Source organism: Ictalurus furcatus, chromosome 18, assembly GCF_023375685.1.
Source record: "Ictalurus furcatus strain D&B chromosome 18, Billie_1.0, whole genome shotgun sequence".
Taxonomy (NCBI): Eukaryota; Metazoa; Chordata; class Actinopteri; order Siluriformes; family Ictaluridae; genus Ictalurus; species Ictalurus furcatus.
The window spans coordinates 9,421,638-9,448,100 of NC_071272.1; the positions used below are offsets into that span (position 1 = coordinate 9,421,638).

The 26,463-nt window shown below is 41.6% G+C and overlaps 2 protein-coding genes across 4 annotated transcripts; one reads left to right on the top strand and one right to left on the bottom strand.

Annotated features, from left to right (window-relative positions):
* On the top strand, positions 1 to 9,365 carry ik (IK cytokine). Its single transcript, XM_053648773.1, has 20 exons — positions 1 to 153; positions 1,122 to 1,188; positions 1,276 to 1,368; positions 2,988 to 3,047; positions 3,240 to 3,407; positions 3,551 to 3,665; positions 4,055 to 4,125; positions 4,837 to 4,883; positions 5,068 to 5,231; positions 5,622 to 5,730; positions 5,899 to 5,938; positions 6,095 to 6,278; positions 6,643 to 6,661; positions 7,042 to 7,129; positions 7,238 to 7,315; positions 7,427 to 7,484; positions 7,591 to 7,679; positions 8,126 to 8,234; positions 8,817 to 8,851; positions 8,955 to 9,365. Exons 1-20 carry the CDS (start codon positions 138 to 140, stop codon positions 8,980 to 8,982), a joined length of 1,638 nt encoding a protein of 545 aa, XP_053504748.1. The 5' UTR covers positions 1 to 137; the 3' UTR covers positions 8,983 to 9,365.
* On the bottom strand, positions 9,266 to 24,449 carry LOC128622343 (arf-GAP with Rho-GAP domain, ANK repeat and PH domain-containing protein 1). 3 transcript variants are annotated; one of them, XM_053648771.1, is made up of 25 exons: positions 24,197 to 24,449; positions 24,015 to 24,069; positions 23,465 to 23,562; positions 23,286 to 23,344; positions 22,438 to 22,729; positions 22,236 to 22,334; positions 20,851 to 20,982; positions 20,431 to 20,491; positions 19,752 to 19,872; positions 19,381 to 19,538; positions 19,026 to 19,132; positions 18,675 to 18,874; positions 17,482 to 17,567; positions 15,565 to 15,747; positions 15,105 to 15,267; positions 14,917 to 14,961; positions 14,698 to 14,818; positions 14,428 to 14,527; positions 14,149 to 14,344; positions 13,222 to 13,267; positions 12,954 to 13,132; positions 12,329 to 12,538; positions 10,186 to 10,291; positions 9,875 to 10,022; positions 9,266 to 9,616 (listed from the first exon to the last, which is right to left on the bottom strand). In XM_053648771.1, exons 3-25 carry the CDS (start codon positions 23,536 to 23,538, stop codon positions 9,569 to 9,571), a joined length of 2,934 nt encoding a protein of 977 aa, XP_053504746.1. In that variant the 5' UTR covers positions 23,539 to 23,562; positions 24,015 to 24,069; positions 24,197 to 24,449; the 3' UTR covers positions 9,266 to 9,568. The 3 variants fall into 3 exon arrangements, with proteins under 3 accessions (XP_053504746.1, XP_053504744.1, XP_053504745.1); XM_053648769.1 differs by having other exon boundaries at positions 23,286 to 23,347; positions 24,197 to 24,448; XM_053648770.1 differs by having other exon boundaries at positions 23,286 to 23,347; positions 24,163 to 24,448.
* Between the last annotated feature and the right edge of the window lie 2,014 nt (positions 24,450 to 26,463).

Here is a 26,463-nt window from a genome sequence, read left to right on the forward strand (position 1 = left end):
GCGTGTTGCGCATGCGCAGTGTAAATCCGTGTTCGTATTTGGGTTTTGGTGCTCTTTCGGTTAGCACGAAATTATCCGGAGACATTTGTGAATTTTTATGAATTACAGCTCTCAGAGCAGCAGAACTCGGAGTCATCATGCCTGAGCGCGAGTGTAAGTGTGCTGTAAATGTGTATTGAGTGTGTTATATGCTGTAAAATGTGCAGTGGCTGTGCTATGTGTGTTAGCATGTTTTGCTAACACAGTGTTTTGGAGAATTTTTGAAAACAAACACATCGGATCTCATTTGTATGGAAATATATTAAAGGTGCAGTGTTGTAGTAATACTTTCATTATAAATGATTTATTTGTAATCAGACATATATTCGGCAGACACTGAAAGAGTAATAGTAAGCGATTTGGCAAATATTTGAGATTGGTTATTTGAGATGACCGGTTCAATCCTGAATGGTTCAATCCTGGATGGTTCCTGCTCCCTTTTAAGTGCACTACATTGGGCACGACATTCATGACCGCTGCGTTTAGCGTCCATTAACTCCTTTTTCCTCCAGGTCAGGGCATCAGTAATGTCCCTCTGTAGTCCATTAGGGAAGTGAATTCCTTCATTTCAGTCCAGAAGGGCGCACGGTGGCTTAGTGGTTAGCACATTCGCCTCACACCTCCAGGGTTCAATTCCCACCGTGGCCCTGTGTGTGCGGAGTTTGCATGTTCTCCCCGTTCTGCGGGTACTCCGGTTTCCTCCCCCAGTCCAAAGACATGCATGGTAGGCGGATTGGCATGTCCAAAGTGTCCATAGTGTGTGAATGTGTGTGCACGGAAGGAGCCTTCCCTGGCGCACCCTGGGCAACGTTCAGTATCATACTGCTGAGCGGCTAATCCTTCCACAACGGATATCCTTCCACAGATCCTTCCACAAATCCTTCCACAAATAATAACATTATGAAGTGGAACCTCAACACGAAAAGAAGAGAAGTGCAGAAGTAGATCACACAGTTGGAATAATACGTTTTGGCACCCCCGGCACTGTATCTGTCAGTAGGGCGTGATTCCAGGTGTAGGCAGGTGTTTGGGAATCAGCTGTCTTGTTTGATTCTCAGTTAAACTGTGTGTGTGTCCTGTAGCGGAGCTGTACTCCAACCCTCTGGCTCCAGACGGCCATGACATGGAGGATCATCGATCGGCTCTACAGTGAGTTTTTACCGCTGAGTGTGTACATCACACCTGACTATAAAACACACACCACTGACTCCCTTGTGTCTTCTTCGACATTTTCAGATCCAAGCTGACCAATGAGGACTTCAGGAAACTCCTGATGACCCCCCGGGCCACGCCTTCATCAGCTCCGCCGTCAAAATCACGCCATCATGAGTACGGCTGAGGTTTATTTCCTAAAAGTGTCTATATAATCATCTCAGTGATGATCAGTGTCTATCTTGTGCACTACATATTATACAGTAGAGTTATTATTGCTCTTCCTGCTCCATGTAGAAGAGCTTTAGTGTGCTATGTAGGAATCCTTCACTCACACAGTGCAGTTGTTTCTATTCCCTATGTAGTCTATTTCCATCTTACTCCTTATATACACTTGTATAGTAAAAATCTAGACGATGTAGAGTCAGACAGATAATCATGGCTTCCTTCCTGTTTGTAGTGCACTATATTAGAGCTGCAACAGCTAATCAATAAAATCGATAATAATCAATTATGAAAATCGTTGTCAACGAATCTCATTATGGATTAGTTGGTCTGCACGTGGCACGGGGGGAGATTTACTCATTATGTTACTTCTGTTCCGAAAACACGCTTCGGAGAGTAAATATTAAAGTTGTGTCCCAAATGAAGGACTGTACACTTACATTGTGCACTTTACCGTCTAGTGTATGAATTATAGAAAGGTAATATCATCTCAAATATAACACTAGCGGTTTTTTTACTAACCGGAAGTATAAGCTACGACAGCGCATGACATCATACGCACGTTAGAATTAGCAAACACCCAGAGTCACCGATAATGACTTTCTTCAGTTTACTTTCTGTCAGTGTTACCTTTTATTCCCAACATGACCTGTCACCATCAGACGGAGACAAAATCGTCACGTGACTGAGGAAGAAAGTGTGTAACCTCCAAATCCTCGTAAGACAGGGTGCATTTTAAACACCGTGGAAATTAAACTGATGCACGAGGACAAAGTTATGTTTGTATCCAAAATGCTCCACTGTGTGTAAGGGGCAGGGGAAACTGGTGCAAGCTGCTTAAAATGTTTAGTTTAATCTAAGTTTGTTGTCATTATATGGTGTATTTGCACGCTTGCAGTGTAAATTCTGTCGTTTATTATAACGGAAGTGATGTGTTAGTAACGAGGCCACGTTGTTGATCACGTGCAGTGTAGACGCGCTGATACAGAGTGTAGCGCGAGTAAGATCTGTAATGTCTAATTAAAACATGATCAAAGTAAACACAAGTAAAATAATATTCCTAAAGGCAGCGAGTAACAGAAACCACAAGGTGCAGTGAAAGTGAGTTTTTATTATTAGTTTAGGACTGTAGTTTAATTCGGTGCTTTTTGCGCAGCCATAAAAAATACTATAAAATTATTATTATTTATTTTTATTTATAGTATTTATGCATTATTTTTATGGATGCACAAAAAGCACCAAATTAAACTACAGTCCTAAATTAATAATATATATTCTGATGTGTGTGTATTGGGTTCTTTTCTGTTTTGGACAAACAGTTGTCTAAAGTTTTAATCTGAAGTTTATATTTGTAACACTCAGTTTGTGGATTTTATTTTAAATAAACAAAAAAAATGGTACTGAAAGTTTGCCCCACCCCATCCGATTAATTGAAAAATAATTATGATGAAAATAATCGTTAGTTGCAGCCCTAGACTATATGTTCCTTCCTGCCCTACATAACTGCTTCTATTGCCTAGGTAGTGCACTGTGTGCACTTTGTTTACATCTGTAACACCTCTGTTTCCCAGAATGCCTCGGGAGTATAACGAGGATGAGGATCCTGCTGCTCGCAGGAGGAAGAAGAAAAGGTGCGTTTATTTTTAAACTCCGTAATTTTTTTCTATAAAATAGAGTATATAGGATTTAGAAACTAGTCCCTGCACCCTAACTAGTGTACTAGATGTCCAAGAGAGAGTCATTTCACCTGCTTATTGTCTATAAGTGCAGCCATTGAGACTCTGTGTGCATGTGTGTGTGTGTACGTGTGTGTGCGCGCGCAGTTATTACGCTAAGCTGCGGCAGCAGGAGCTGGAGAGAGAGCGAGAGTTAGCAGAGAAGTACAGAGACCGCGCCCGTGAGAGACGAGATGGCGTCAATAAGGACTACGAGGAGACAGAGCTCATCAGCACCACGGCCAATTACAGAGCTGTGGGACCCACTGCTGAGGCGTAAGTGTGTGTGTGTGTGTGTGTAAGCAAAATACACACCAAAGTATAAAACACTCACATTATTAACCCAAACTCTCTCTCTCTCTCTCTCTCTCTCTCTCTCTCTCTCTCTCTCTCTCTGTGTCTGTGTGTGTGTGTTACAGGGACAAATCAGCAGCAGAAAAACGTCGTCAGTTGATCCAGGAGTCCAAATTCTTGGGTGGTGATATGGAGCACACTCACTTGGTGAAGGGTCTGGATTTCGCCCTACTGCAGAAGGCAAGTCTCAGCGCAGAACCTCCAAAAACTATCTAATGAAGCTCGACCTAATGAACCTCACAGAACTTTGCAGATCTGTTCACTCTCCCTGCCTGTGTGTAGTTGTGAGCGTGAGCAGAGAGAAACATCAGTCAGGGTTTAAATAGTAACTGGACCGCGTCCTAATTTTATCAGCACAACGGAGATGTTCAGTGCAGTAGCTCCGCCCACAACAGCTCCATCTCCTCATCCTCCGTGTTCAGAAGTAAATGGTGTGAGAGGAAACGCTCTGTAGTCTGGTGTAGTGATGATCTGATAATTACAGGAGTCACAGTGTTGATATAACTTGCTCCTGATACTCACCTGCTGTTTTTGTGTGTGTGTGTGTGTGTTCATTCTATGGTGTTCAGGTGAGAGCTGAGATCACCAGTAAGGAGAGAGAGGAGGAGGACATGATGGAGAAAGCACAGAAAGAAGTCAAGTATGACGCTCGTATAGACATGCACACACACATTGACAGACACACTCGCGCGCACACACACACACACATACTATACTAGGGCTGCAACTAGCAATTATTTTCATAATCGATTGATTATTTATTTTATTTTTTTGATTAATTGGATAAAAAAAATTCAAAGCTTTTTCTTGTTTATTTTAAATGAAATCCACAAGCTGATCTACAATCTGCACTGCAAGCATAAATACAGCATATAATCACAATAAACTAAAACTTTAAAGTAACTCGCACCAGTTTCTCCAGCCCCACACACACACACACACTAGAGCATTGTGGATATAAACACAAATTTGTGCTCGTGCATCACTGTCGTGTATCCGTGCTACACGAGCTCCACTTTATAAAGTCTGAAATGCCCCCCTGCCTTAGAGCACTTGGTTTATACTTCCGGTTACTAAAAAAACGTTCCATTTGAGACGATATTACCCTTCTACACTTCATACACTAGACGGAGGAGTGCATAGTGTAAGTGTATAGTACTTCATTTGGGACACAACTTTGGTCTGTATGCTCTGCACACAGACCAACTCATTGATAATAACATTCATTGACAGCGATTTTCATAAATCAATCTTTATTGATTTTCTCGATTAGTTGTTGCAGCTCTACACACTACACTATATTATACGTTTCATTACATTAATCTGAGTTTCTCCAATGACTGTTTTGTAGGAAAGATGAAGATCCTGAGCAGAAGATTGAGTTTAAGACTCGTCTAGGTGAGTGTGTGTATTACAGAATCTTCAGACAGTACACTTCTTCACGTTTAAAGATATTTCAGTATTATAAAGTTCTGATACGAATCTAACATCTGGGTTGGAAATAAGTCCTGAACACTTTATCACAGGCAGCCGTGTGTGTGTGTGTGTGTGTGTGTGTGTGTGTGTGTGCACGGTTTCACAGGAAGGAACATTTACCGCATCCTGTTTAAGGGGCGTCAGATTGAGAGGAACGAGCTGTTCCTGCCGGGGCGGATGGCGTACGTGGTGGACCTGGAGGATGAGTACGCAGACACGGACATTCCCACTACACTCATCCGCAGCAAAGCTGACTGTCCGACCATGGAGGTACCGACCCACTGACCCTCTGACACACCTCTGAGCTCAGACGTTACACACTGCACTGAGAGATGTGGGCTGATATGTAGACAGACAGATAAGCAGAGAGACAGACAGGAATGCAGGTGGGAGGCAGACAGATGAACAGAGAGACAGATGAGAAAATAGACAGCCTGAGAGACAGATACAGGCTTGTAGAGAGAGAGAGAGACAGGTGGATGACTCGGTAGTTGAATGGATAGACGATAGAATCCATAGACAGGTGTTTGGTCAGACAGATTGATGGACTGATGGGTTACATGTCTTAATAGCCTCTTTGGAATTTTTGTGCTAAATTAACCGTGTGTGTGTGTGTGTGTGTGTGTGTGTGTGTGTGTGTGTGTGTGTGTGTGTGTCCAGGCCCAGACCACTCTCACCACTAATGACATCGTGATCAGTAAACTCACCCAGATCCTGTCCTACCTGAGACAGGGGACACGCAACAAGAAGCTCAAAAAGAGAGATAAAGGTCTGTCTGAAGTTCTGTCTGTCTGTAAATTTCTTTGTAATTCTGTTTCCATCTGAAATTAATCTGTTTCTAATTTTTGTATTTAGCAGTGTACATAAACCTGATATGTGTTTGCTGTTTATTGTTGTTGTTGTTGTTGTTTATTGTTGTTGGTGTTTTTGTATTCAGGGAAGCTAGATGAGCGTAAAGCCCCTGAAGCTGACATAAAGTGAGTCTCAGTCTTTTCCCTTCTCTAATACACCTTGAAGTGTAGATCTAGTGTCACTGATCACATGCAGTGTGTCACTGAGTTAGTGTGTGTGTGTGTGTGTGTGTGTGTGTGTGTGTGTGTGTGTGTGTGCGCGCAATGGCGATGATGCTGCAGTATCTTTGATGACATCGGAGACTACCTCCCCACTACATCCAAATCCACGCGGGATAAAGAGAAGGAGCGCTACCGGGAGAAAGAGAGAGAGCGGGAGAGAGAGAGAGAGAGGGAGAGAGAACGGGAACGAGAAGAAGAGAAACGACGTCACAGCTACTTTGAGAAACCTCGAGCTGACGATGAGGTGATGAGTATCGCTACACACCGCTACCCACCATTACACACCGTTACATACCACTGCCTACCGCTACACACCATTACACACATCCTGAACTGTGCTGCTCTGTCACTGATCAATAATCTGTAAATCACTGAACATCTCACACTTGGATTCCTCTATGCAAATGCACACCTTTGTATCACATGTAGAAAGGGGCAGAGCATGTAGTGAATGATGTGTTCCTAATTTGCATATTCATACAATCTGGATTTGGTGTTGGTGCTTCTGTGTTTTTCTGACTAACATTTTTTGTGGATTTGTGAAATTAAGAATTATGTTTGTATGTGTGTGTGTTTTGCTGACCACAGTCTCTTGTTTTTCTCCACAGCCTGTGGAAATGGATAAAGGTAAATGAGTTATTTTGCTCCTCTGGTGCTGTGTGTCTCTGTGTGTCTGTGTGTGTGAGAGAGCATCATGGTGAGTTAATAAATGACAGGAACAGTATAATATACTCAGGTCATATGTTACTAAATAAAATGAAATAAAAAGCGCAGTGTAGCTCAGTGCAGGATGTTAGTGTAATCCAGCTGTTTGCAGCACTGCCACCTGGAGGACACTGTCAGTAACTACCTAAAATAATCATACTACTGTTTCTAATTTTCTGTCTTTTTTTTCTTAACTTCTTTTTTTTTAATTATTTATATAAGATTATCTTGGCTGAGAACTTTGCTGAGTTCTGTAGGAGTTTGACATTGGTGTGCTTGTGTCCCATCGTTTGTCTGTACAGGTCCAGGATCAGTGAAAGACCAGCTGAAACTCATTAATGAGAAATTTGCAGGAGCTGCTGCAGCAGACTGGCAGCAAACATATCCTTTCTTTATTTACACACACACACACACACACACACCTAGCTGATGTTCACTCAGCTTGTCATGTCTTCATCTGTTTGTTTGTTTACGTCCTTAACCGCTCCACACAGCTGGGACGAGACGTGAGGAGAAGAAACATTTGGGAGATTTCTTCGGGATGTCCAACAGTTACGCTGAGTGTTACCCTGCTACGTGAGTATATACGCACACATGCACACACACACGCACACACACATAGCCATATAGGCACACTGATCCTCATAAAATCCTGAAACACTGTTTTCATCTGGTGTGTGTGTGTAGGATGGATGACCTGGCTGTGGACAGTGATGAAGAGGTCGACTACAGTAAGATGGACCAAGTGAGTGCAGAGTGTGTGTGAGAGAGAGAGAATGTGGCATTCACCTGTTATAGCTGTTACAGTTACTGTAAAAACAGTATAAAGCGTCCGTGTGTGTGTATATCAGGGCAATAAGAAGGGACCGCTGGGCCGCTGGGACTTCGACACACAGGAGGAATACAGTGACTACATGAACAACAAGGAGGCTTTACCAAAGTAAGTGCTCTCACACACAGAGGAACCTAATGGCTACCTGCTCACCCAAACACAGCTGAGGGTGCCAGAACTTTAGTGAGAAGTCTGATTGTTGATTTAAAAATGTATTTTTTTGGGGGGGGGCTGTACCTCAAATGCTGTTCTACACTATGTATGAGGGGCCCTAGGCTCAGCTTCTTTATATTACACCCTATGTAGGGGTAAACAGGAAGTGATTGGAGATCTGATTTGGGATCTGGTTCTCTCTCTCTGTCTCTTTGTCTCTCTCTCTGCCAGCTGATGTCTCTCATTCAACAAAAACACACAGATGAATTGTCTTCTGTTGCTTATTTATTTTTATTATCAATAATGGTCATTAATCATTTTAAACAATCACTCACACTCCACAAACACACATGTCTCTAGTTCTTATTAATCTCTGGTGCTGCTGTGTGTGTGTTGCTTAGGGCTGCGTTTCAGTACGGAATTAAAATGTCTGAGGGCAGAAAGACGCGTCGTTTTAAAGAGACCAACGAAAAAGCAGAGCTGGACCGGCAGTGGAAGAAAATCAGCGCTGTGAGTCTTTACACATCGTCTCATGCACACACACACACACACACACAGTTCTACACACACCATCAGCAGTGGAAACTCTGTGCTGAGAGTGCCAAGAGGATCATCAGTCCAGTGCAGTTTGAGATGATCTGTTCTAGAGCTTTAACTCCGAGTTAAATAACGACGCGTTTTGCCTTCTCTCCGATTGCTCACGCTGCAGTACATTACATTTCTAAACCCAGCAGCGGAATAGTTTCATTGTGTAATTAGGGAAATAAAATGTGCACACTTATTCATAAAACCTTTTTTAATCGTATTTATTTAGACTAAACTACACATAAAAGTGCCAGATAAACCATGTTTGTTTCGCTCTGCTTCATGCAGCAGTATCTTTACATCATTATCCGTGAAGTTCATCGTCTTAGACTTTGTCCTGTTCCGTGGCGAGCAGCCTGCCGTGCTTTTTAAAGGGAAGCTGTTTACCATGTATGGCAATTTGGGTGTGTTTCTTTATGCAAATGAGCGTGGTCTTGCACAAGCATTTCGGTGAGATTTTTATTAATTATGTACAATTATGCACAAATTTTACCTTTTAATTCTCAGATCATTGAGAAGAGGAAGAAGATGGAGGCTGATGGGTGAGTTAATAAAGTCATATTGTTCTGTTATGAATATATAATTGCATACAGTAGATCTACATGTTTATATGACGCTGTAATTAAATTCACGTCTGTGTTTCAGGGTGGATGTGAAGAGGCCGAAATATTAAAACGTGCGTGCCGTGATTTACTGAAATGCAGATGTGATCACACATTGTCTGAGTAAACACATCAGATCACCAGTAAACTATATGCTAATAATACACCTGACTCTGTGTGTGTCTGTGTCTGTCTGTGTCTGTCTGTGTGTGTGTGTGTGTGTGTGTGTGTGTGTGTGTGTGTGTGAGAGAGAGAGAGAGATGTGTTTCTGTGTGTTATGTAAACATTAACACATTTTTCTTCATGCAGTCATTTGTCATGTGGTTTCACACACAACACTGACATCCCACCATGTTAATTGGCAAAAAAGGCTTTTATTCAATACATGGAGTGTTTGTGTATAAATATTAGCATCAGAATGATAACAGATTGAGTAATAAAGAGGTAAAACTGAGTTCAGTGAATTTGTCACATTCTCCTTTTGCTTGTTATTATGTCCGTCTTTAAATTACACAGAAAACAAACACTCTTTATAATCTTTATAAAGTAAATCAAAGCAGAAATAATGATTGAGAGTTTTCAGTGCTGCTGACGTTTACTGTAAACGTGTGTATATAAGTGCAGCAGGATCCCAGCGAGGATGCCGTTATTTCTCCTTCACAGCGCAGTGATCATTACATCATCCTCTGGAGCTTCATCTTTACTCTATACACACACACACGCACATTAAACACCTTTTATTAAACCTCACCACTGATTTATTAATTATTATTATTATTATTTATTATGCAACTCAGTTCTGAATGTTTCAATCATTACTGTATTTCTCAGACTATAAGTCACTCTGAAATGTCTGAACCCAGCTTTACAGCTGATGCTGGTGTGTGTACAGTGGATTTGGAGTGTTTTACAGCTCTCACACACACACATGATCAGTGATATGGGAGATGATTGAACCCTCACCAGGAAGACAGCTGTGTGATGGACGATGAGCTCTCTCGTCAGATTCACCATGTTTATGTTCATGGCCAAATCCTCAAACAGCGTGGGAACAAAGACCACTGCTAGGTTCTTTGCAGTCATCTTGTTCACCTGACTGTAGAGCTGCATGCTGTGTACACACAGTGTCAGGTAAAACAAATTGGATAAACACAACAACTCAAAGAACTGGGTTTACAATCAGATGGATAGATCAGCAGACAGAGAGAGATACAAGTGCACAGACACTGATAAGAGGGAGACAGACAGGTGAGGTGTGTAGGGTGTGGTATTACATGTAGAGGTGATTGAACAGGGTAGACAGTAGGGCCCTGTTGTCAGGAGGAAGATGTTTCACCAATCTGCAATACTCCTGCAGTCGGTTACTGAGATCAGTCTGAGCTGAAACACACACACACATTTACCACATCACACAAACTTAACAACACCATCGGTTCTGTTGGGGTGGGGAGTTATATAATAATTGATATTTTATATTAAGACATTGATATGCAGTTATTAGAGAGAGCGCGAGAGGTTGCTTGTAGTAATGAGACAGAAAAGCAGATGAACAAGCATCAATATTTATTTATTTATTTGTTATATTTTTATATTATCAGCATTAAACCAAAAACACGTGAACTCTCTCTCCCCAGTAACTGCATATAAAATGGTGGTGTGCGATGAGCACCAGAGGCTTGAGATGAGACGTGTAATAAAGTAGTCCCACACACAAAAGCGTTTTAAGGACAAAAACCTGACAAATGTCTTGAAATAAAACATCTGAACAATGTCCTGAGGTGGTAATTGAATAATGCAGACCCGAAGTGTAACGACCTCCGCGTCACTTCACATCACCACCTCATTGTGTTTTTTCCTAACGTACAGTATCTCACAAAAGTGAGTACACCCCTCACATTTTTGTAAATATTTGATTATATCTTTTCATGTGACAACACTGAAGAAATGACACTTTGCTACAATGTAAAGTAGTGAGTGTACAGCTTGTATAACAGTGTAAATTTGCTGTTCCCTCAAAATAACTCAACACACAGCCATTAATGTCTAAACCGCTGGCAACAAAAGTGAATACACCCCTCAGTTAAAATGTCCAAATTGGGCCCAATTAGCCATTTTCCCTCCCCGGTGTCATGTGACTTGTTAGTGTTACAAGGTCTCAGGTGAGGAATGGGGAGCAGGTGTGTTAAATTTGGTGTCATCGCTCTCACACTCCTTCATACTGGTCACTGGAAGTTCAACATGGCACCTCATGGCAAAGAACTCTCTGAGGATCTGAAAAAAGGAATTGTTGTGCTACATAAAGATGGCCTAGGCTATAAGATTGCCAAGACCCTGACACTGAGCTGTAGCACGGTGGCCAACACCATACAGCGGGTTAACAGGACAGGTTCCACTCAGAACAGGCCTTGCCATGGTCGACCAAAGAAGTTGAGTGCACGTGCTCAGCGTCATATCCAGCGGTTGTGTTTGGGAAATAGACGTATGAGTGCTGCCAGCATTGCTGCAGAGGTTGAAGGGTGGGGGGTCAGCCTGTCAGTGCTCAGATCATACGCCGCACACTGCATCAAATTGGTCTGCATGGCTGTCGTCCCAGAAGGAAGCCTCTTCTAAAGATGATGCACAAGAAAACAGTTTGCTGAAGACAAGCAAACTAAGGACGTGGATTACTCGAACCATGTCCTGTGGTCTGATGAGACCGAGATAAACTTATTTGGTTCAGATGGTGTCAAGCGTGTGTGGCGGCAACCAGGTGAGGAGTACAAAGACAAGTGTGTCTTGCCTACAGTCAAGCATGGTGGTGGGAGTGTCATGGTCTGGGGCTGCATGAGTGCTGCCGGCACTGGGGAGCTACAGTTCATTGAGGGAACCATGAATGCCAACATGTACTGTGACATACTGAAGCAGAGCATGATCAGTATGCAGTATTCCAGCATGATAACGACCCCAAACACCCCTCCAAGATGACCACTGCCTTGCTAAAGAAGCTGAGGGTGAAGGTGATGGACTGGCCAAGCATGTCTCCAGACCTAAACCCTATTGAGCATCTGTGGGGCATCCTCAAACGGAAGGTGGAGGAGCACAAGGTCTCTAACATCCACCAGCTCCGTGATGTCATCATGGAGGAGTGGAAGAGGACTCCAGTGGCAACCTGTGAAGCTCTGGTAAACTCCATGCCCAAGAGGGTTAAGACAGTGCTGGAAAATAATGGTGGCCACACAAAATATTGACACTTTGGGCCCAATTTGGACATTTTCACTTAGATGTGTACTCACTTTTGTTGCCAGCGGTTTAGACATTACTGGCTGTGTGATGAGTTATTTTGAGGGAACAGCAAATTTACACTGTTACACAAGCTGATTCTGTGCAAATTAGAGCCTCAGCTGTGTGTGTGTGTGTGTGTGTGTGTGTGTGTGTTACCTGCCGCTTTGACCCACCCCTCTCTCTCAGATGATGGGATGAGTTGAGGTGAGTTGCGAAGGAAGTGCTTCAGCGCTCCTGCTACTTCCTGTACAGACACTTCATTTGTCTCCAAAACAACATCGTCTGGAGCCTTACGCAGCTTCTCCACCAACTCCGCAACCTTAACCACCGACCCACAGCAGCGGTACAAACCCTCCACCTTCAGGCCTAATACACACACACATATACACACACATGTTCATGTTCTATAGATGAAACTTGTGGCTTCTCCTCCTCTTTCATTTATAAATGTTTATATATTTGACCAATCAGAGAGCAGAATTTCTTCACATGACCATTTTCACTCAACTTATGAGGTAGTTATGAAAGCAATGAGGCTTCATTAAATGTTTCTCAGTAGCTTGTTACCGTAGTAAAGCATGAAGCATGTTATTAACTAAACTATACACATTATTAAAAATGGCAGCCATTGTGTATGGACAACGTTTGACCAATCAGTGACATGCTCATCCTAAAGGCTCCTGACACAGGAACAGGAAGTGAAATCATCCCAGGTTCCTCAGGTGGTGTTATTGTATGAGAGAGTTTAATATCTGTATTATTGATTTATTGATTTTCTCACCGTACAGCGTGATGTGAGAGATGCAGCGCTGCACCTCAGGAGGAACACGCCCACTAACCGCCGCAGGAAGTGTGTACAAGGAGTGATGATCTGACTTCCTGTCGCTGGAGGCGGCGCTGGAGAGCAGAGTGTAAAATTTGCTGCAGCTCTCATCACGCTCAAACTGAAGATACACCGTCCTGATGGGAGGAGAAAATACATGAATATGCGAATTAAATATGAAATATGCTAATTAGAAGCACCGCCCTTCCATTAGAACAACACTCACTTCTCTGCTGTAGTCACCTCCACTGTGTTCTCCAACTTACACACACCTGTGTACACACACACACACACACACACAAAAAAAACCTCATTAACACAACACCTCATTACCACAACACACACCTGCACAAACACACAACACCTCATTAACACAACACACACATGCACAAACACACAACACCTCATTAACACAACACAACTGCACAAACAACACCTCATTAACACAACACACACCTATGTACACAAACACAACACACAACAGCTCATTAACACAACACACCTGCACAAACAACACATACCTCATTAACACAGCACCTCATTAACACAACACACACCTATGTACACAAACACAACACACACCTGCACAAACAACACACAACACCTCATTAACACAACACACACCTATGTACACAAACAACACACAACAGCTCATTAACACAACACACACCTATGTACACAAACACAACACACAACAGCTCATTAACACAACACACACCTGCACAAACAACACCTCATTAACACAACACACCTGCACAAACAACACACACCTCATTAACACAACACCTCATTAACACAACACACACCTATGTACACAAACACAACACACAACACCTCATTAACACAACACACACCTATGTACACAAACACAACACACAACACCTCATTAACACAACACACACCTGCACAAACAACACACAACACCTCATTAACACAACACACACCTGCACAAACAACACAAAACACGTCATTAACACAACACACACCTATGTACACAAACACAACACACAACAGCTCATTAACATGTTGAGATGAAGATTAGGTGAGTGTGATATTATGACTACAACAACATTATAACAAAATCAGCATTAGTTTTACTAATTAGTTTTCAAAATCAGCATTAGTTTTAGCTGGTGTGTGTGTTTATACTCACTGTAGTATGTGTGTTGGTTGAGGATGATGGAGGTCCGGGGTGTTTGTGTGTGTAAGGGATAGATTAAGATTTCCCCCGGTCGGATCGTCACCCAAACCTCAGTGTACTGAAGTCCACTTCCTTCTCTCAGAGACAACCGGGACACGCCCATCACCCCAACAAGCTCCGCCTCCAACAGGGGGCCAGGAATCACCACCTGAACACGAGTGGGGGCGTCATCAGTAATCCAACAGTGTGTGTGTGTGTGTGTGTGTGTGTGTGTGTGTGTGTGTTAGTTACCTTGACAATGTGCTGCAGGTGATTGAGCAGCTGGTCTTGTGTGTCCGCAGAACAGGTGAGATTGTCTGTCAGTGTCAGAATCTCAAACTCATGTGTTTGACTGTAACACACACACACACACACAATGAATATCTTACTAGAACAGAGTGTGTGTTCTGTAGCATTTGTGATGAAGCTCTACTCCGACATCGCAGAATAGTTCTGCTATTCCAACCAAAGTCAGTATAAAGAGTTACCTCACGTGCACGCACACACACACACTGTTCTCACCCTGATTGATTGAACACAGAGATGACCTCTCTCAGGTCGAGAACATCACATGCAGCTGACTCGGTCTCCTGAGAGAAGAGGAAACGCTCATCATCCAGCCTGCCATGGAGCTCCTCTAATCCTACACACACACACACACACACACACACACACATACAGAGTTGTAATAATAGAAACATACAATGTTTTAGTAAGTAATAAACAGTGTGTGTGTTTTACCTGTCTGCTCTCTCATCTGTCTCTGCTGGTCAAAGTCAGGAGTTTCTGTAATACACACAGATGTGAGCTGATGTTTTAAAAATAATAAAATTTTGGAAAACATTGTTAGTGTTAGTGTTGTTATTGTTATTATCAGTAAAAGGTTGTGAGTTTAAATCCCACCGTGTCTCCGGGTCTCCGGGTCTCACCTATGAACTCGTTGTGTCGGAGTAGCTCGGTCTGTAGAGCCTGTCCGGCTTTTTCCGCCAGCGTGATGGCTGATGAAGAATCTCCACCCAGAACCTTGGCTCCTGAACACAGCAGTGAGAGTGTCTCCTCCACATCAGGTCCACACACCACTTCACACAACCTCTACAGTGGAAAAACACAACACACACTGGGGTGGTAAGTTAAGCGTGTGTACACACGTCACTGACCAGTGAGGTGTTTCAGTTTTAAAGCAGCAGTGTGTAATGTGAACTGCACTTTAAACAAAACACTTATAACTCACTCTCCGAGTCTCCAAACAAACCCATGTAGTGGGCGGGGCTCTGAAGCTGTTCTCATTGGGGGCAGAGTCTGCAGCTCACTTGTATATATTACTTACAGTCCATTCACTATCGATCAGAACTCTAAACTAGACACTGTTAGAGACACTTGGAGACAGACCTGGTTGAGGAGCGTCTGGCTGGAGGCAAGAGGATGCGCTCTGCGGTAAAGACCGTTGCAGTACTTGGCTTTGATGAAAGCGGCCCGTTGTTGCTGCCCGGCGTCAGGGCGGATCTGATCCACCGCCGGGACATTGTGACCCCACACATTATTGCCAGCTTTGTTCCCGTAAAGCACAAACAGCTGTACAGAGAGAACACATGTCATTATCAGCACAGAGCTTCTCCAACACCGTTCCAGCACTTCTTACTGCTTACTGTTCTTCTTAAACTTCCTGTTTAACTAACAGTTTGAGATGCTGTTAGTTAACGCACACGATTCAGGAGGTGTGGCCTATTTATTTATATAAATATACAGCAGCACTATTGAGTTCTGGATTGTGATTGGTCAGAAGGTGTTTAATTTTCTATAACAGCGGCTCCGACAGTAGCGCAGCTTCACATCACAGGCGCTCTCATACGTTATGGTTTCTATAGTAACTGCTCGTTTTTTCTTAAATTCTTGATTTTCTTATTAACTTCATGAGAGAGAATAAAGAGAGAGGATAAAGAGAGAATATAAAGAGAGAATAGAGAGAGAGAATAGAGAGAATAGAGAGAGAGAGAATAAAGAGAGAAAATAGAGAGAGTGAAAGAATAAAGAGAGGGAATGAAGAGAGAATATAGAGAGAGAATAAAGAGAGGGAATAAAGAGAGGGAATAAAGAGAGAATATAGAGAGAGAGAATAGAGAGAATAGAGAGAATAAAGAGAGGGAATAAAGAGAAAATAGAGAGAGAAGAGAGAGAATAAAGAGAGGGAATAAAGAGAGAGAATAGAGAGAGAATAAAGAGAGAATAGAGAGAGAATAAAAAGAGGGAATAAAGAGAGAATAGAGAGAGAGGAGAGAGAATAAAGAGAGGGAATAAAGAGAGAGAATAGAGAGAGAATAAAGACAAAATAGAGAGAGAGAATAAAAAGAGGGAATAAAGAGAGAATAGAGAGACAGAATAAAGGGAGAGAGAATAAAGAGAGAGAATAGAGAGAGAGAATAAAGGGAGAGAGAATAGAGAGAGAGAATATAAAAGGAGAGAAAATAAAGGGAGAGAGAATAGAGAGAGAGAATAGAGGGAGATAATGAAGGGAGAGAGAATAAATAGAGGGAATAAAGAGAATAGAGAGAGGGAATAAAGAGAGAATAGAGAGAGAATAAAAGGAGAGAGAATAAAGAGAGGGAATAAAGAGAGAATAAAAGGACAGAGAATAAAGAGAGGGAATAAAGAGAATAGAGAGAGGGAATAAAGAGAGAATAGAGAGAGAGAGAATAAAGAGAGAGAATAGAGAGAGAGAATAAAAAGAGAGAGAATAAAGAGAGGGAATAAAGAGAGAATAAAGGGAGAGAGAATAAAGAGAGGGAATAAAGAGAGAATAGGGAGAGAGAGAATAGAGAGAGAATAAAAGGAGAGAGAATAGAGAATAACTTTATGGGAATCCGCTTCATCACACCATCACTGAGAATTTTAGTGTAACACACGCAGAAGAAGATGAAGAAGATGAAGAAGATGATGAAGAAGAAGAAGACAAGTTGCAACGTGTACAATGACATTTTGTTTACTCTCCTGCAGCAGGACACAAGTCAGTATAACCATATAATATAACTGTACAAAACAATAAAGCAGGTGTGAAGGGAGTGGTGAAGTGTACAGTAGAAAGGGGAGGACAAAAATGATAAGACACTGAATATAAAAAGAAGAAGAAGAAGAAGAAGCTAAAGACACTTGAGGATAAAGAAGTATAAAGTGAAACCCTGCAGATCTGTAAGATCAGGACTGTGTATCTGCACTGCCAACATTAGCAGTGTTTATTATTGATATATTATTAAAGCATGCCTTTTTAACAGTGTGTGTGTTTTACGGTTGCGGTCTGTCCAGTTTTCTGACCTGGAGCAGAGGCTCGGTCCACACTTTACTGTCCAATTTCAGACTCCGCACTTTGGCTCTGTTGCTCCCCATCATGCGATGAAATCCTGTAAAACAATACAGGTATATAAAATGAGAGCAAGGATGAAGAGACTCGAAGTGTGTGTAACACAGAAAATACTGGAACACTGGGATAAACACTGGGATTAACACTGGGATTAACACTGGGATTAACACTAGGGTAAACACTGGGATAAACATTGGGGTAAACACTGGGATTAACACTGGGATAATCACTGGGATAAACACCGGGATTAACACCGGGGTAAACACTGGAATAATCACTGGGATAAACACTGGGATTAATACTGGGATAAACACTGGGATTAACAGTGGGATAAAAACTGGGATAAACACTGGGATAAACACTGGGATTAACACTGGGGTAAACACTGGGATAAAACTGGGATTAACACTGGGATTAACACTGGGGTAAACACTGGGATAAACATTGGGGTAAACACTGGGATTGACACTGGGATAAACACCGGGATTAACACCGGGATTAACACCGGGGTAAACACTGAGATTAACACTGGGATAAATACTGGGATTAATACTGGGATAAACACTGGGATTAACAGTGGGATAAACACTGGGATAAAAACTGGGATAAACACTGGGATTAACACTGGGATAAACACTGGGATAAACACTGGGATAAACACACTAAATACACTAAAGTGTGACTGTAGATTGGAAGTGCAGCATGAATGTACCATTTTGAACAGAGAGCAACAAGGACAAGGCACTTTATTTTGTTTATTTAATTTAGCATATTTAGTGTCTTTATTATCTTTTCCTTTTTTTTGTTGCTCAGACTGTAGTATGGTGCTTTTCTTTGCATTTTTAAACAAACTGTATTGAATAATTCACAATGTGTTCCAATCTGTTTCCTTTCTTTTCCTCTCCAATTCGTAGCCTGTTTTCACTGTCATTAATATTTATGAGCAGACCCCTGACTCTTATTAATATGCAGATGTTGAAGCAAGGCTCACAGCTGTATTTAATTAAACAGTTTTCTCTCCAAAGCAGTGACGATTCCTCAGTTTGAGACTTCTGGCTGATATATATTCCTAATAAAACCCCAAACAGGAAGTCCAGCACATTTCCTGCTTACAGGAACATAAACTCCACTGGAGATATTTCCTCACCTGCGCAGGCCTCACAGATGACCATCAACAGGTTGACGGAGGCCCACTCTGGGTTTGGACTGCCGCAATCAGCACACACTTTATTCCAGGGACTCGACCACAAGCGCTGCGCCACCTCATTGCAGGACAGGGCATTGCGGATCACCTCGTTCAGATGATCCAGCCACATCATTAAATCTCGTGAAGAGTCCGCTGAGAAACTGAAACATGCAGCAATGGACCGGAAGAGGAAGAAGAAGAAGAGGAAGCAGAAAAAGAAGAGTGACAGTTTTTGATGTTTGTTCAAAGATGCAGAAAAGATGACAATTGCGGTCTTCAACATAACTACAGAAAGAACAGGAGGTTACTGACTTGAACGTTTTATAAGGTGTAATGAGGCTAAAGTTGTGACGTCCAGTCTGCTGTACCGACGCCACATTCATGGGCACAAAGGTCATCCCGAAACCCAAATTAAAGTCCTGCAAAACATTCCGAAAATGAATTCTACCTCAGTAGAAAGACATCATTTAACACTTTGTTTAAAAATGTAAGATTTGTGTGAGGAGTGATTGAAAAATGCACTTTATAATAACACTCTGCTTCCTGCAGCGCTATAATGTGGGAAGTCAAAAGAGTCAAAACCAGACTATATAATAGGCATATGAATTTCAGATTGATTTATAAATGTATAATGGAGCACCACTTCCTCATCCTCTCGTGTCTCTACCTCTTTGCTCTTGTAAATCCACAGGTTGTGTCCGCAGATGGCGGCACAAACTTTGCTACGCGGTTCCTTCATAGTCAGTGAACCGTGATGACCAGGAGGTGCAGGTGGTTCTCGTCCTCGAGAAGCGAGCAGTGACGTCACCCATCTTGTCTTCACGTCTGTGCACGAAACATTCCCCAAAACTAATTAACAAGCCACCCCGTGTTTATACGTGACTCACTGTGGGTGTTTTCACAAAACATTTTCCACTAAATGGACATGACAGATGACCAGGAGAGACTGCATTGATCTGTGGCCTACCGTATGTTGCTAATGTTAATGAGAACCGAACCAGCACAGCTGCTGAAAAAGAACGCCTATATCATTCTCACCTTCATTGTGAGCCATGAACTCCAAGTGCTTCTTGTGGAAGTAAATGAAGATGCGTCCTCGGTCCTGCTGACGCACGTTGGTGATGCTCGACACGTGGAACACGTACTCGGAAAACTTGTCCTGCATGAAAAGAATGTGATGATATCATCACCTGAAAATAATGTGAAAGACGTCATCATATGAAGCAGTGACTCCCTGAGACTCTGATCACACTACCAATAATCTGCTTTGGTTTAATTCAGTTACCAATCAGTCATATGATTACATTTTTCCTAACAAGACTCTATCGTTCCTCACTAATACAGTAGCATAGAACTAAAGACCCTGTCTTCTGGAAGTAGAATAAACACGAAACAAACTCTGAAACTCTGAAGAAAGAAAGAAAATACAGAGAAGAGAATGGAAGGAATGAAGTAGGGAAAATTATATTAAAAGGAAGAAATAAACAAAGAGAATGAGAGAGAAAGAAAGAAAGAAAAGAAAGAGGTTTAATTACAGTGTGTAGTGAGTGTGTGTTGAGGTGAAGACTGGTTTATCTGTATTACACATGAATCACAAACAAAACTATTTTAGGAATTTGTGCAGTGATTTCTCAGAATCAGCTCCGATCACCATACACAGGTATAAAATGTTTTATAACGGTTTCATAACGTATTATGAACGGTTTTATAATCTCACCGTGCGTTTCTTATACAGAGACATCACCTGACCGTCAAACGTGGTCCACAGCACATTGTGTCTTTAGGAATAAGAAATAAACAACACATTGTATTAGACTGAACTGCAGTGGGAGGGGCCTGAGTGAGGGTGAGGATGGGGCAATACACTCAAATCATCATATCACAATATATAAACACTGACATAAGAACATTGTGTTGTGATGATTCTCCTTTTGTGTCAGGCTTTATCTAATCCCTATGCATTAGATGTTGCTGAGTGATGAGCATTCCTGGAGCAACAGTTCAAGTTCTGTTCACATTTTCAGCTGCTTGAGCTTTCTGACACAATTTCTTGTGATATTGAGACAATATGAACCCAGCTCTAAGTGACATGATCATAAGAACATTGTGAAAGTGAAAATGCTAAAGCGTTAGTTACTTGCGGCCCTTCCAGACATCCAGCCAGCTGGAGCGTGATACGGCACTCTCTCTGTGGGAGTTCTCTTCAGGCTGGACGCCGTTCCCTGCTGCTCCTGACAATTTCCTCCGGCTAACACGGATGGTAGCGGCACTAGAGAACCATGAGGAACAAGGGACTTTAACAAGGGGGTACAAATCAAATGAACATTGAGCAGACCTTAACTTCTCATTCCTTTACTCTGTACCCTGGTTAACCCTGTGACCAGAAATTAATTCTGCTACCAGGATAGGTTCAGCCCAAGTAAAAGGAGTTGTGTTAGCTCAGTGGATAAGAAGGCTCTCCATCTGTAACTTAAAGGATTTAGTCCCACAACTAGCAGAGTTTAATGGAGAGTGCCCACTGATGGAGGAGTTTCACCTGTTCCACCACTCTGTCCTGATATACCTGATCCAAGAGCCTTTAACCCCTAACTAGTCCTGAACCCTAACCTTCCAGGACCTAACTGCCCCAATGTAACCTGTAACCCATCACTTTCAAATGGTGCCACAGTAATGCTTCTGTACCTGTAACCATAATGTTGTGTGCTCAAGTCTCAAGACTGACAGAGTCAGAGGAAGAACCAATGCCACCACTCAGTCTTAACTGATCAAGGGCTCTTAACCTTTAACTAATTCAGGGGACATAACTCCTAACCACTCTAAGATCTTATTCTTTACAATGTGACCTGTACCAGAAGGTTCCAGTCCCATCACTGGAGCCTTGAGAAAGACCCTTTACCACCCCTGAACCCTAACCTTTAGGACCTAACTGAGCCAAGTCATAACCCCTAACTGTTCCACAACCTTTAACCTATACAATGGCTGATCTTGTGTCTGGATGCAATTCCCAGATGAAGAATAGTTCAGTAAGTTACAGACCTGCATTCATAACCACAAGGATGTGAGTTCAATCCCAATACTGGTAGCAGAGTGTACCTGCTGCAGTAATCATCCTGCTCCAACTCAGTTCTTGAGCAAGACCCTTGACCTCCAATTAATCCTTAACAATCTCTGACCTGCCTGGGCTGTTAAACCCTCCACTAACCACACCATAATCCTTAACCTTCACAATGACTGATCAGGACCGTGTCCTGTCCCAGAAGGTTCCAGCACCAACACCTTCACCTGCCACACCTGGGTTCTTGAGCAAGATCCTAACCCATAACATCTCCAAGACCTTAACTGCTTTGGAGACATTAACCCATAACTTACTCCGTTAGGGGATCTAGATCTTTATCTAAATGTTTTTTGTTAAAAGTGCTGTTAAAATAAAACTGAACTGAAGTAAATAACTCTTCTTATCTGGGTCTCTAAACCCTAACCTCCTTACACTCATACATATATGCACTATGGTTCTCCTCTCACCGTGGTCTCTTAGGGGCGGGAGGATGATCCGGTCTCTTCAGTACTTCTGGCTTTAATGGATCTGTATTTTTAGACTGAGAATTATTCACCTGAGGAGCACTGTTAAAAAAAAGAGAAAGAAAAACCAGTGGATCAGTGCACTCTCAGCGAGATTTCTGCAGCATGTATGGTTTCATTTGACTACACCAGTATTCTTACCCACCTTTCCGCGTTCATGGAGTTTTTACATTCTTTAAGAGGAGGGATGTTAAAACTTGTGTCTGACTGTGGGGTGAAGGGCGTCGTCGGGTACTCGTCAGCCGAGGAATCAGAGGTAACACACTCCTTCACTGATTCTGATAAACTTTTAATATCCTCATCATCAGACGCTGAGGAGCTTTGAGGAGGCGAAGGTGGCCACACGTACCTCTCCAATACGTCTCCTCCGTCTGTGTCGTCTGTCTCTTTAAGCTCAGGAAGATCAGCAGGAATGAAGCACGAGCCACCGTTCAGTTCTGACAAAACAAAAGCAAAAACTCGTTCTTCATGTCTTGTGTTATCAGAATGTGTGTTTTACAGCTATAACACATGCTGCATACCTAATAAACACTGTGTGTGTTACAGAAAAACACAGAGTGACGCTGTGATGAAGCCGAGCTACTGTTACCACCCTGAAGGTAATTATTTTCTTACAACAGCAGTTTTTTATTTCTCTTATACAACAACAATTGGGAAGAATCATAAGACTCTCAGAGAACCAAACCAGGACAGCTGCTGAAAAAGAACCCTGAGAAGCTTTTTAATAATCCATCACAACTTCCTTCTGATGTCTTCAGCTTTTGTTAACACACACTGTGGAAGAATTTGGCTTCTTTACTGAGTTTTTTTGCCCTTGTGTGGTTTCACACAACAATCATCTCCAACTATAATCTCTGTGCAAACAATGTGTGTGGTTTTTCCGGTTCTCTCAGTAATCCATAAACACATCAGCATTCCATTAAGCAGATGTCACTGTTGTGCTGTGGGTGTTTTTTTTTCTTTTATATATCATGATTAAATAATAAAACGTACCTGGGCCGGTCACTTCAGATATTTTATTTTCTGTCTTGGGTTCATCCTGAGCCACGTTACTGCTGAAGAACACGAACAGAAAACGGTTCTATAATTAATAACTAATCAAAAAAGGTGTTCCAGATAATAATATGAATAACAATGATGCAGTAACACATCTCCATGTGAGTGTAGCTCACCTCTCTGAGGAACCACTCCGTAAACTCTTCCCGAGCATGTACCGGGTTCTCGGCTTCGGCACAGGAGCCGTCATGGCAAACAGTGAAGGTGACACAAGCTAAGGTGACAGAGTAAATTTCACTGTCATTTTATTTATGGTACAAATCAGCTTCACTCCAAAACAAAATCATGAACATTTTGTAATAAAGTGTGTTCCCAGTGCCAAAACTAATGAACAGGCATCTCTGAATGTGTCAGATCATATCAAATAACTAGAAACTGTTAAATAACAAACAACTAAAATAGAAAGCTATAATAATAATAATAATAATAATAATAATAATAATACATTAAATAAGTTACATTAAATATAGGATAATAAATTCTATCATTTTAGTTCATGGGTTCATGTGAAAATAATCAAACTCAGATGACACTCAGAGACTAGAGCATCTCAAACTGCTTTTAATCTTTTAATATTAAACCCTAACAAAAATCTAATAACAGAATTAAATTTAACTTTTGAAAAAAAAAAAAGGTTCTGTCCAAATGTGCTTCTTTATCTCTTACCTTTATGGCAGGACTTTATCAAACACAGCTACTGTCTAAATACAGTTCATTCTTCCTGAAACCAACAAAACAAAACAAATCCTTTAAAACAATTAAACACTAAACTGAACGATCATGAGATCAGACCTGAGTGACTAGAGCTGCTTACCTGAGATCAGACCGGAGTAATTAGAGCTGCTTACCTGAGATCAGAGAGACTGTGGAAGTCATCACAGGACTGAACGCAGCTGAACTCGTGCTCATATAAACCGGTTCCTGTGGTTTCACCTGTCCAACCCGACTGTTCTCCCCTCAGACTGTCTCACTCTTTGCATCACAACTCCAGCTGTCTCACTCTCATCCTGCTAAAGATTTACTAACCACATCCATAATCATTTTCCAGCGAGGGAAAAACAATACAAATGAACCTTTAACCCTAGGAGTTGTAAATAGACTCTGCCCACTGATGATGTCACAAGACACACCCTGCTGTGTTTACACTGATTCAGGTGTAAGCTGTAAGAGAGAGAGAAAGAGATAAAGAAAGAGACTCATCTGTTTCATAAATATAACTTTCATGTTATTTATCATTTATCTTTTCATCACATGGTGAGATTCACACACACACACACACACACACACACACACACACACACACACTCACACACAGCTGGTGGACTGTGAATTGAATTGTTTGTTGGTTAATAAATGATATTTTTAATTGTTGCTGTGGTATAAGAGGAATAATCGCTGTTACAGGAATCCTGAAAGTTGTGATGCTGCTGCTTCATCTCTCCTCTTCATTGCTTCCTTGGTATCAGTATCAGAAAATACTCTGGTATCATCTGTAATAATTTACTGTAAATTAGTGAGTGTTCAACTGCCTGAATTACACTGAACTCCTCTCTCTCCTTTTCCTCTTCCTCTTTATAGTGGTCAGTATCTCTGATCCTTGCTGATCCCGAGTAAAGTGATGCTGCAGTGACATCATGCTGATGTTTGTTCATAATTAAAATGGTTGATTACATTTATATACAATCCCATCTGAAAGTACGGGCCAAGTCTATTGTTTTGCTATACACTGAAGACATTTGGGTTTGAGATCAAAAGATGAAGACGAGAACATAGATCAGATTTTAAAACCAGATTGTAATTCACAAAGAAATACAGAGATGAGCCATAAAAGTTCTGGAACCAAGATGAACCACTACCAAAGTGATGGAAAGTCCAAAGTGTGGAGAAAGAAAGGATCTGCTCATGATCAAGAACATACAAGCTCATCTGTGAAACATGGTGGAGGTAGTGTCATGGCTTGGGCTTGCATGGCTGCTTCTGGAACATTCTCACTAATCTTTATTGATGATGGAACTCATGATGGTAGCAGCAGAATGAATTCAGAAGTTTACAGGAACATTCTGTCTGTAGATTTACAGAAAAATGCATCCAAATGAATCAGGAGGAACTTCATCATGCAGCAAGACAACGATCCAAAACACACTTCCACCTCAACACAGGACTTCATCATTGGGAAAGTGGAAGGTTTTAGACTGGCCAAGTCAATCACCAGACCTTCACCCAACTGAGCAGCATTTCACCTCCTGAAGAGGAGACTGAAGGGAGAAACCCCCCGAAACAAACACCTGAAAGAAGCTGCAGTAAAAACCTGGAAAAGCTTCACAGAAGAAGGAACCAACAGTTTAGTGTCAGTGAGTCGCAGTCAAATATAAAGTGTTATTTACTTTCATTTACTTCAAGACTTTTCTGTTCCTATACTTTTGCTCACATAAAAATTGGTTGTTCTTCTGTCTTCTAACACATCTAGATGTAAATATCAGGAAATTAAAGCTATTTTTTAAAGATTATATTACATTACCTTATATTACAGTGGTGCTGTAACTCAGTCATGAAGATTTTAATTCACTTCCATATTACTGTTATAAATAATCAGTGTTTTATATATAATCAGTGTTATAAATAATCACCTCATCTCGATTCAGATTAAATCTGATAAACTGGATTACACATCATTAAACACTTACTTTATGTCTATGCAAACGCACATCATATAAAACTATTCAGCTCTTTATTGCATGTTGGAGGGTTCTTGTTAATCTTTGTCACGTCTTGTGACGTAACAAAGATAGGGACGGATGCAAATGCAGTTTAACAGTTATTTAATGTGAGACACAGGCAGGTAAATCCAAATACGTAATCCAGAAACATAATCCACAAACATGCAAAGGTCAGGTGATTGGCAAACAGGCATACATGGGGCAAAGCATGAATCAAGGTCGCGGTCACGGAATACAGGGTTGATATACAAAACAAGAAACATAAACTATAACGAGGAACCAGTGTGGACTAAGTGCACTATTCTAAACATGGAACATGACAAGGACAATAACTAAGACTATGACTGTGGTTAACTATCGTATGGAATCTAAACTAATCTAATCTAATCTAATCTAAT